We start from the raw sequence: 12097 nt of genomic DNA on the forward strand, positions 1-12097 counted from the left end.
CTTTGTCCGATGGAACAGAAACGTTACGTAACTGGGCCGTGATTGTGATCGATCCTTCGCGGCTCGATTTGCGTTGGATCGGGGTCGTTAGAATCGTGCAGGGTGACGCTCGTCGCGCAGAAATAGATGTGACGCTGTCTCTGGATGTTCGACTGCGTTTAGATTCGCAGATTCTTTTAATTCATGTGATCTGTGGGTTTGATGCATTCGCAAATAGCGGTACTTTAATTAGTCCTCGGTGGAAATGGCAGACAAACATTTCCAACGTCACATATTTCTGACGACTAGAAATCAAATTGATCTTTCGAGAATAACACAGGAAGTTATTCGAATGTTTCTACTTCATTCGTTCAAATATTTCATTAGTATGTAGGTACTAGTATCAAGAAATTTGCCAAACGCATTGCAACACGATATCATGGAGCTCCCTGTATATTCGATAGTAACATTCTGTTGTTGTATTAGAAAGGAAATATTTTAAGGCTTAAATAAAGGAACTGAGGAACGAAAATGAAACTTACCCTTTGTCGTCGATCAGCTGCACGCTGTTGTTTCGCTTATTGAACGCAAAGCACGATTTCACCTTAATTCCGTACATTCCTGCAAAGAGAAGGGTTGATGAAAATGCGTCACCGGCATGCGTACCAACACGGCCGCGAGCGTCGAGCGCGTATCGCACGGGCTCGTTAATTCCAATTAAATGTACAGGGTGAAAATGGAAGTGAGAGATGCTGTACGAACCATCTGGCCGCGAGATCTCCGCACGCAAAGTATAGTTGTGACCATAAATAGCCTCCTGCACTTTGTGACCGGCGTCCAAAAGGCGCAACGATACTAACGAGGTCTCGTTCCTGCAAACGGTGAAAACGATCGTACCGTGCGAAAATTATGTAGAGGCCGGTAGTCACGGCGACGTGATTTTAAGAGATACGAGCTAATATTAATAAAGGTTATGCGTACTTCGCGTTTTTGAATCCTGCCTTTCCGCACGTAATAACATAAAATTTATCGTCCGCCAGCTCCAGGGTCTTATGTATCCGCACCGCGATGGGGATGGAACGCTCCTCGTTGTCCTGCAAGAATTACACCGAGATTAAGGGGAATCTGTACCCGATGCGTTTGTAATGAAGCCCGCGCGGCCACGGGTGGGAATAAACTTTTATGACGTTTTAATGCCGATATAAGTAAACGATATCTGGGACAAATATGAGAGATTACGGTCCACTTAAAATCACCCACTGAATTATATTCTTTCATCACCGCAGATTCGAAAGGACATTAATATCTTGACAACTGATTCTAGCGTTTTCCACGCGAAACACCGATCGATCGCTTCTCGCTTGAGTTTGAATTAAATTTCAATTAAAATGGAATTTCTATGGATTAGATTGAAAATACACGCAAGGTATTCAAATTAATTGATTTTAAATAGCACGTAACTGTTTGAATATTATCCAGTAATAGAGAATCTTTGTTTACGCAGTATAGAATTTTATCAGTGATCGCCAATTATTTTGAAATGAGAATCGGTGCTTTGTAGAAACTTTATAATTGGATTGAAAACAGGAGAATAAATTTTCATAGTTTTTGATTGAAATTAAATTTTAATTGCTGTTTCACTGGAATCGCGCATACATTTTAATCAGCAGTATAGATCGTGTACTTACATTATTTACCAAGACACCGCAGTAATCTGGGGATCCTTTGGGAGCTAGAAGATTAATAGCGAGGGTCGCGTGGTTCGAACCATTTCCGGGCGCCATACACTGCGGCGTCCGAAAATCTCTCGCGTGAACAGCACCGACGAAACTCTGATTCAGATTCACTCGTATCGTCATGTGGCCTGCCTTGCATGTTGCCGTGACCGTTGGTTGGAACTCGGTGTCCAATAATTGGCCGGTGACCTGTGGCAGAATCAAAATACGATTGAATCCTTTGAATCCCTCCGGAAACACGATTATTACGCAACCATAAAAATAATTATTCATCTACGGAATATAAATGCTCGATGGAAATCTATAATTATAATTATCGCAATGAATATTATACTTCGCGTACACGATGGGTGGAATTAAGAATAATAATATTCCAGAGATTTATGCAAGGTTATTAAAACTACAAACAAGAAGTAAGCAAGCGTCGAAGACTACGTTTTAACTACTACTCTTTCGAAAGTTCCGCTTCAGTTTTGCATACCTCTCCGATGACGATTTTATTACGCAACGAGACAAATTTCAACCGCAAGTTCGAAATCGCGTTAACACTCCCCCGAAAATTCCCTTCAATTTAGACCGTCAAAACCAGATGGCCCGAACTGTTCGGCGAATGCAATTTCCACTGAGACCAATATTTGCCGTGTTAACGAAGTGGCCCGGTGTCGCGCGACTCACTCTCCACATTCCGATTCATAGGCGGTGCGCGTGACCGCGCGTCACAGCCGTGCCAACACGACCGGCGAAATCCTATCCAAAACAGCGCGCACGGGATCAATCACGTGTATCCGGAGAGTTTAATATTCGATTTCAGTGTCAGACGGATATACATATATATATATATATCCTTTACACGAAAATCCGGTATACAGTGCGCGATTTCACCTCGACACGCCGTTCGAAACAATGCGCGTTTTACGACGTATCGGCGTGTCCGGATCCATGGGAACGAGACAAGAAAAATAGATCACTCGGTAATTAATATTAACGTGCCCCGGCTAATTAGTCCGTCGGCTTTAATTGTACCCGGATAATTGCCGCTCCCACCGTCCCGGCCTCTGTCCACCATCCGTCGCCCCGCGAACCGGCGAGCGCACCCTTAAAAGCCGCGCATTCCGCGCTGCACGTTCGTCCTTCGCTACCACCGGCAGCTTACAAATTATTCAATTAATTACAAGGGACGGGTTAAGAGTCGGCCGGAGGAATGATTTTCAGCTCTCGAACCGGGCTGCGCGAATTCCGCGTTTCAGCGCGCGGCCAGGCCCCCGTAACGCGAGCCGGCGATATTTTCCCGGTCCGATCGGTAAGTTAATGCCCAAGTAAACTTGGGACCGGTCTGGGCGGTAGCTATCGGCCCACGCTAACTTTCAATTTCATGCGGCCGGACCACTTCGCGGCCGACGGATAACGTATACGCGCGCGTATACACGAGGAATGTCCGGCGGTGCCCGCGGACGGATACGCCAACAATAAAATCGGTCTCGGGCTAGGTGGAGATGCCGCGACCGGCGGATAGGGCGCTCACCATGCGCCGAGACAAAGGTCTGGACGTAGGCGTGCGCAAGGCCACTAGTCCTAAATGCTTCAACGGCCTCCTCCTCCACCTCCTCCTCTTCCTCCTGCTCGCAGTTGGGAGAGAAGAATCGGAGGACGCGTTGGGTTACTGAAAAGGATTCTCTCCTTCCAACCGTGGACGGCTAATCGATTATGAGAACGCGACGCGGTAACTTATACCGGTGTCCTTGCGTTTTGGCGGCTGACCCTTTTTTCATACAACGGCTCTTCTGTCTTTCTCCCTCTTCCGCTCCCTTGCTTCCAGTCTCCTCCCGCTGCGTGCCGATCCCTATCCCGTTTGGCCATCTATCCTATTATCCGTAGGACACCGTGGACTGACTCCTTTTGTACCCACGGCGATGAATGCCGTTTATAATGGTTCCTTATTTTCGGTGGGGTCCAGCGTCGCTGAGCATGACGGACATGGACCTGCTAATGGATTTGTCGCGTGTAACCGTATTTTGTGTAGGAGAGGAATTTTTTAGCGTTGAAAGAGCTGTGTTTAAGGTGTATTTTAATGCTTCTATCGAGGAGGTATTTAGTATTTTGAATTGTGAAACGTTAATATTGTAGAAAGGAACTGAAATTCTAATTTCGATCAAGATGATAGCTACAGCGAATTAGCTACTATTTTTCGATGGTGGTGCAAACCGAAGTCGGATCTCTGTTGGGAGACTCGATCGCTGGTTTGCGAAAGGCCCTACTAATCGACACTAGAAATACTACCGCAGAAGCGTGCCATTATGCAGCGCGAATCCTTACGATCCATTGAAACGCGTGTTCTCTTTTCCGTTGATGGTCGTAAAGCAACCCCAATCCATTTCTTTGCGATCCGTGACTACTCCGTAAGGAATTCGTTAATTGTAGCTTTGTTACAGGCACACTTAGGACTGAAGGCTTTACGTAATCGATACGCCGTCGGTTCCAATTAACGGATAGTTCAATGAAACCGCGATGCAAGTTGGAGACATCCGGTCCGCGTAACGTGCCGGGATTCGGTGGAATCGCAAGAAGACGCAACAGTCGCATCAATTCCTGGCATTCTCTAATTTCCGACTAGAACCGGAGCCACGGCGAGCGGTTGTAATTACTATGATTCACTACCGGCGCGCCGGCACGCAACATTTGATACCTCACGAAATCTGTTATTTCTCTCCATTGACGTGCGACCACTCGCGTGCTCGACCCCACGGATGAGCGGAATTCCAGCCGGATAATGTACGGCGTTTGGACGGAATTTATGAAGAACCGCGCGGATAATTCTTTAGCTGCACCGGGGGCATTCAAAACGGAAGGAAGGTAATCGAGAGATAATGCAGCTTGGAACAAAAGACGACTGGACAACGTACATCGACCGACCGTCAACTGACCGATCACGTGAAGGGAAATCGTTTTGTTTTATGTAACGCATTCGTATAGTAAGTATTTTGATGTAAACAATTTCATAAATGAGATATATTTATATATATATATAATAATAATAATTATTATTAAAAGGTATTATTATGGATTAGTCGGTGATTCGTTATGTTTTATATTTAACTAGGCGAATGATTGAGGTTCATATAAAACGGTTTCCATATGAGACATCTTTTATTAGTCCCACGAGATGAAGAAAAATGCTATTTCTCTATCAATTTCTAAATTATGTTCTCTGTAATTAAAGAATAGTAATCACATTATATCCAGGAGCGCTCATTAATTTGTTAACGAGAAGAAAATTGCAATTCGTGATTCAGGAAACCTGATTCTACGAAAAACAAGGAATCCTGGAGACGTAAGATAACAACATAACGTGACACGAGATGGAGAAAAATGCTATTTCCCTATCAATTTCTAAATTATGATCTCTGTAATTAAAGAATAGTAATCAGATTATATCCAGGAATGCTCATTCATTTGTTAACCAGAAGAAAATCGCAATTCGTGATTCAGGAAACCTGATTACACGGAAAACAAGGAATCTTGGAGGCGTAAGATAACACGATAACGTGACAGTATACACGGCGTCGTAACTAGTAACTAAACGATTGACGCCTATGCAAATTTAGATTCTTCTATATTATTTTCAAAATAAAAAAGATCGTAATCTCTATCAGGGAGGAACATTGGTTAAAAGAAACATAAAAGTGTACCTTGTTATGTCTTCATTAAAGATTACGGTTCCATGCGGTAAATATCGGAAAACGCATGTCATACATGAATATAATTCATTATCTTTTTCTTTTCCATCCAATTTTCGTAAATGAGCCTAGAAAGACATCAATTTGCATAATCATCCTCAATCTAGTTGATGGACTTTTTTTTATACATCTCCATTACTGATAAGATTATAAGAGAGTCATTTAATATGTAAAGAGGCGGACAACCATTACTTTTATGTTCCCTTATAGTAGTTTTTAGAGTTTTCAACGTAAATACATCGCTACTGCTAATGTCGTAACTTTCCGTACCAACTACAAAATTTCCACCAGTTTCAAAGCCTATTTTTGCCATTTTGTTTCGTGTGTTGTAGATCAATGCGTAGCAACATGTTCGACAACTTTTGAACTGATCAACTCGCTAGTAAAAATTAGTATAATCATAGAACTTAGTTCCGTTGAAGCATCCGAGTGTAAAATCCAAATGGCTTTACATAAACCGGAAACCGGAAATCATATAACTAAATGTTATTCATCAGAGGTGCACATCTCAAAGGAAAATATCATTACCGAACAAACTATAGGAACTGTACTTAGATACACGCTGAACTAATTACGAATTGTAGCAATGTCGCCTTTGAGACTTCGTAACTGTAGTACCTCCTATTTACATATTCCTTAACCAGTGCTCTCTTTGAATATTCAACGATCCACATCCTATAACAATGACCAACCAAAAACAATTCAGATGCAAAGAAGAACACCCACATTTCCTCATTAAGTCGGAACTGAAGTAACAACAACGCCTAAAAAGAACTGGAGAGAAAGAAGTTATTTACAGAAATATCACGAATTTTCCTTGACTATAAAAAGAGGTCTGGTAGCACACACGTCCGACGCTAACGGTGTGACGCAATCATCGTTCTGGTCTCCAGGTATGCAGAGGTATAGACGACGGAATGGAAATATGACGGGCGGCGGTGACATCACGTAAAACCTGTGCTTATATAAACGAAAGTCCCGTCGTTGGTCCACCAACGATTGAATAACAGAGTAGAGGCCGTTATTCGCCAGCGAAATTCGCGCGGAGTACACACGTGACCGCACTGTTGGATGACGCACAGCGCTCCGGCAGGATATGAACCGTTCATTTGCCAAACTGATTAAGTTCACAAAAGGGAAAGCAACAAAATTCGAAGAAAATACGTACAACAAACAAAATATAAATCACTCAAGCACGCTGCCCAAATATCCTTCTTCCAATTCTCCAAAATTCTTCCTTCCCCATCACGGATGTTACCAGAATTGTATAATCATTCCGGTTTTTACTGACATCGAGAAGATCATCAAATCCTAATAAAACGAATACAGACGCTGGGAACAGAATCAGAGACAAATCTACACCGTCTTCTGTGAAAGTTAACCTTTTACATTTGACAGTTATGAGACATAGACTACATTTTAAAACTAACTTGAAATGTCACATAAATGAAAGGACAAAGCTATTTTATTTCAATATTCTACATATTGACGAATTACGTAACATATAGTATTAAATATCAAACTATATCGTTTTACTGTATTAGTCCAAGTGGCAACTGAAAGTACCCTCGAGCCTAAAGGGTAAATAGCCACCAAGTTAAATTTCGAGACATCGGAAGACTATAGTTAGCCACATCGACCGTGAACCACCCGTCTATCCCGTATCGATGTAACCCGCTAACGAGTGACTTTACCCGTCGACGGAGAAAGCAACAATTAGCCGGCTCGGACGCACGCCCGGTCACGGAATAGAATAATTCATGTACGAGGGACCGTGGCGGACAAGTGGCCACTTAGTAATTCGCTACGATAGAATGTACATTATCGGCAATCGGTCGCCCCGCCGATAAATCATCGATTTTTACGGCAACGAAAACTCTCCTGCCCGTTACACTGTAGAGACGTTTCTCCTTCGCGCGTGTGTGAGTACGTGTTTCGGCCGCGTTCCCTCCCATTCCCCCCTTCCCCCTTCCCAGGTACACCCAATCCTTCCCCTCAGCCTGCTACGAGCGGTCGCGCGCGCGCGAGCGCGAATTTTACGCGTGGATAGCGGCAATGTATCAAGATTTAATCCGACCGCCTCGTGGCCGCAATGTTTCAACACATTCCGATAGTACACACCCATCGGGCACGGGTATGCGAACCGCAGGAACGAGGGCGGAATAGTATCGACTGTGAAGCGGCCGCGCATTTTTGGCTAACGGGATGAAATATATTCGCCGGACGTATCGAGACATTGGACACAGCCGTGCGTCCAACACGACGGAGCCGCTTTATCGAGAAATATAGGGTGTCCCGAGTAAATGCGGCATTGTCTTGAGAATCGTTTTTCCTCGGGAATTCATATTGGTTGATTGGCGGTTTCATGGATTTTTGGTATCGCGGAATTACGGAGTACAATATGAAAAATAATTTCGGGCCGGTTGAACTTCATTTTTCGATTGGAACTCGTAATCTTTTGCAGTTGTAGGATATTTTTGAATGTCTACGTTATTAGAGATAGTTGTTTGAGTTACTTACAGATCATACATTAATGGCTCTTTTGAATTATCTTCGGTTCATAAATTCTTAGGAAAGCAAATAGTTGTGAAACTTCGTAACACGAACTTTCTAAGTATAAATCTGAACAACTATAGAAGGATAAGTGTGAAGTATTTTTTAATTTCCCAAGTTAGTATTGTTGGATATTCTTTGTTGGTGCAAATAATCCGTAGGCGTAAGTGTTAGAGACAGTATAGAAGAAGATTCTTCTGTCTGACACGCAGACGTGTCTTCATTAGCAATGTAAAAAACTATTTTAGGCGAACATTCTATTCGCCGGTGAAACGGTTCGCCTTTAAGCCGCGCTGCTCCGAGTATAATGGAACGGAATACAAGGGTCCTCCTGCGAACGTCGTTCGTTCCACGGTAGATCTTCTTAAATCGTACACTTTCACATGTTCCGACAGTTCTTTCGGACCGTTTCCCCCGTGCGTAAATTTAAGAGCTGTTACCGGAGCCCGTGCATTCAGCTTTCACTTATACGCTTTCGGGTTTCGAGAGGTTCGCTCCCACAAACGCGGGCGGAGATGATGAGCCATACGATCAGATACCGCAAAACTAATTTACAATTATTTCTGACGCAAGTAGATCTGATAATGCGCCGAAGAATCGTTAAACAGCCTGGTGGACCGAGCGCGTTTTACATAGTTTTCCACGTTACGCCTCCCACGTGCCGTCTCCTTTCCGAATGTTAACAATAATTGCATCGAGATACCATCGAAGAACTTTCGACTGAAATTATCCGGCAGGCGCGTTAAATTGTAGCGGCCGTTCGAATTTTTTCTCGAGAGTTCATCGGATCTTCGAACGTGGCATTATAATAAACCCGCTTTCAAATTGTGAACACGGCAGTTGATAATTACGTTAGCAGCATCGCGAAGCTCACAGTCGCATAGTAGTAAATTAGTCCGCGACAGGAAGCAGCGAAAGTATCCATTCGACGCGGTGCAACAAATGCACGGTGAGCGCATCTTCGACGGTGAGGAACAAATTGACGGGCTCCACCATATTGTTCGCCACGGAAATTTCTCCAAGGACCTTCTTTCCTGGAAGCCGTTCGGGACATTTAGCTCGCACGGCCCGTTCAACGTAAAACGTTTCTCCCGGCTTCCGTGTAAACAGTCATTTTTTTTAGCGATGTGCCTGTCGTTAAATTTCGAGGCGTAAAATCAACGAAACGAACCGATCGCAAATTATCGGCATAACCGGCGTGGAACGGTGCCCGGGCCCTCTTCCGACGAAAATTCCGCTTGGTGTTTGTTGCAAAAAGAGAAAAGAGAAAGGCGAAGAGAGAGAGAAAGAGAAAGAGAGAGAGGGAGGGAGGAAGAGAAAGAGAGAAAAGGGAGAAAGACGGAGGGAAAGAAGGAGGCCGAAGAAAACGAATACGGGAGGAGTTAGACGAAAGAAGAGGAGGCAGGCAGGGTCAATAACATAGGTTTTGGCTTCTCTTTCTTCCTTTCCCCGTGCAAGATAATTCGAGAGCCGGTTCGAGCCCTCTGGCCAAAGAATGCACTTTCAGTTGCATGTATTGTGTCCGTGCGAAGACTTCGCATTGACAAACGCCCGAACAGGGCCGGACAGGGACGGTAAGCCCCGGCGTTGCTGCGCAGGGATCCCTCGAGCCAGAAAAGCGACGTGGACAATAAAACAGAAGTTTTCTTTCACGTTTGTAACGATGGTGCTGGTCACGACTTAAAGTACCGGGGCTGTTTAGTATGTTTAGTACTCGAACGACACCTTTTACAATGACAGCCTGACGCACGAAGCATCTTTACGAGGCACGACACGGGAAAAAATAAGGATCGCGAAAAGAAATGGCACTTACGGATGCTCGGCTCGCGTGAAACGCTGATGAATTGAGACGATTATGTGTATTGAAACGGAATCGGTATGATATCCTGATTACTTCCCGCATGAAACAGTAGGCAACCTCGATATTAGGATTTTTTGTGAGTTGAAATTGAGTTTTTCCGTCCGTTGTACTTGATGGATAAACCACATGCCCTCAATGATCTTTCTTCTAGCAGCTCATACAGCTTATGATACGGTTTACCGGCTGTTGGACTTGTAAGATAAATGTTTGATACTCAGGCGACTCACAATGGACACGTAGGAGCACAACTCATGGAGATATGGACGTGACTGGAGCGGTGCAGCTGACATCACCGGCGTAGGACAATATATCGTTCCGCGTACTCTTAGCACTCAGTGAAAAGGACCTCGGATATGCTGGGTCACGAAACATTAATGAAATGAGACAATCATACTTGCGTTTCGTTTAATTCAGCGAATCTCTGGCAATGTCAACGTAAATACACGAAATACATAAAAAAAAAACAGAGATTCAAAGGTTGCTTCGAGTCCGTGAGTTAAAAATCCCTTGAGTTGAGTTTCAGTGGTCCACGTTTGTATAATTCGGTTGTCTTCGTTTAAGATTTGCCGGATTTGCTGGATGACTGGGTTGGTCCAGTCCAGTGCTCAGCGTGTCCAGTTCAGCTTGTTAGTTTGGTAGGGTTCAGTCGTCTTCTTTTTAAGGTGGTCCGATTATATCCTTTTTTTACGTGCCAACTGATTCATCTCCTCGCGTCTAGACTTTAAGGGAGCTCAAAATGTTTCCACGTCCATGTAGCATGTCCATTTAATTGAAATGATTTCTCGGGTTCAATGAATCTATGAATCAAAGTATCTCCTCCTTACAAGTTTGTGGTTATCTTCACTATGCCCAGCGAGACTCTATGTCAATGTATCGTGTTCCCTTGCACCCCAGGTTAAATTTCACTATCGAGTCCTCACGTTTATGTATCACGCTTCTACGTACGCAAGATGAATTTTATTGTGGTCGAAGTGTCCCTAGATCGGCACGCTTCAATTCTATCCTCTCGGATTAAACTTTATTAGATTATCCGTCTTCTTTCACTCATAGTCACATAATTCACTTCATAGTTTTCGAGATCTAATCTATTTTTACGCATGTCCCTGCTCAATATTCTACTGACACCATAAGAAGGTATGCAATTTGTTCGTGATTATATCGAGCCCGGCTTCACTTTTGTTTTATTTTATGGCGTCTGCGTTTGATTACACTGCACCATGATCTTATACATCGTGTCCGAGGTTCAAGTCACTCCCTATGCGCTTTAAATGACCTCTCAGACATCCTATTAAGCTGTACTCGTGTAAACAGAATAAATAGTCTGTATCATCAGTCCCGACTTCGTAACCTTGTGTGACTAGCGCTCAGCTATTTACGTCGTGTCCAATGTCAACTGTCTTGGATCCTATGTGTCTACGATTCGTTGCGTGAGTCGAGTATTGTCTCGATATTGTTGCATGAACTCAGTCATACGTGTCGACTCCTACAAACCTTGTGTCATCCGTGACGTAATTCACGTGTCCAATTTGTCAACATTGTACGAAGTTGAATAGAAATATACAAGGTTGTGATAAATCTCAACTTATCGTGAAATCTCAGAACAACATAGGTACTTGACAATTTAATAACTATAGAATTCAAGGAAATCAATTGTTTATTTTTTATAAACCATTTAGGTAAATTTCTTTTCTAGTACTTTATTTGTCTGCTTTATTAAATTTCACCGAATGAGAAATTCCCATAATTTGAAAGAAAGGCAAGTACATCTCAGTGCATTTAGAAAATTGGACGATTACACTTTTCAACATGATAGAGGGAGGTGCATGCTTTTCGAGACGAGACTTCGGCCAATTTCCTTCTCTAGAACATTAAAGTGCCAGTAACTTCAATCTTCGTAAAAGTACGGGCTGGCCAACGGTCAAGAAAGAAGGCCCAAGGCACGTAAACAATTACTACAAGCTGTTTCGTAAAACAGGCCTTCGGCCGGAAAGGCCAATGGTAATGTAAATACCTGTAGCACATATATTGCAGTTCGCGCAGTGTGACACAGCAGCATTGTTCTACGGAAACGTGACTTCCCCGTATTTTTCAATTACTCCGACCGCACCATGTGTTGTTCCACGCGTTTAGTATTTTTCCAGACCTTCGCTATAAATTCTCCTGGCGAAGACCCCCGGCGAGGGAAAAGGATGAAAACCATAATCAATGTACTTTTGTTCCACGCAGCAAGTACC

General features: G+C 43.5%; 1 protein-coding gene across 1 annotated transcript in view; it reads right to left on the minus strand.

Moving 5' to 3' along the window:
• LOC116430816 (cuticlin-6) overlaps window positions 1-12097 on the minus strand; it is a 28568-nt gene that overhangs the window by 2653 nt on the left and 13818 nt on the right. Inside the window, exons 2-5 of the mRNA XM_031985419.2 lie at window positions 1668-1904; window positions 961-1073; window positions 742-851; window positions 522-600 (exon numbers count right to left, since the gene is read on the minus strand). Of these exons, the coding sequence (XP_031841279.1) occupies window positions 522-600; window positions 742-851; window positions 961-1073; window positions 1668-1904 (539 nt within the window). The remainder of the gene's footprint in view (window positions 1-521; window positions 601-741; window positions 852-960; window positions 1074-1667; window positions 1905-12097) is intronic.

This window comes from Nomia melanderi, chromosome 5 (assembly GCF_051020985.1).
Source record: "Nomia melanderi isolate GNS246 chromosome 5, iyNomMela1, whole genome shotgun sequence".
Taxonomy (NCBI): Eukaryota; Metazoa; Arthropoda; class Insecta; order Hymenoptera; family Halictidae; genus Nomia; species Nomia melanderi.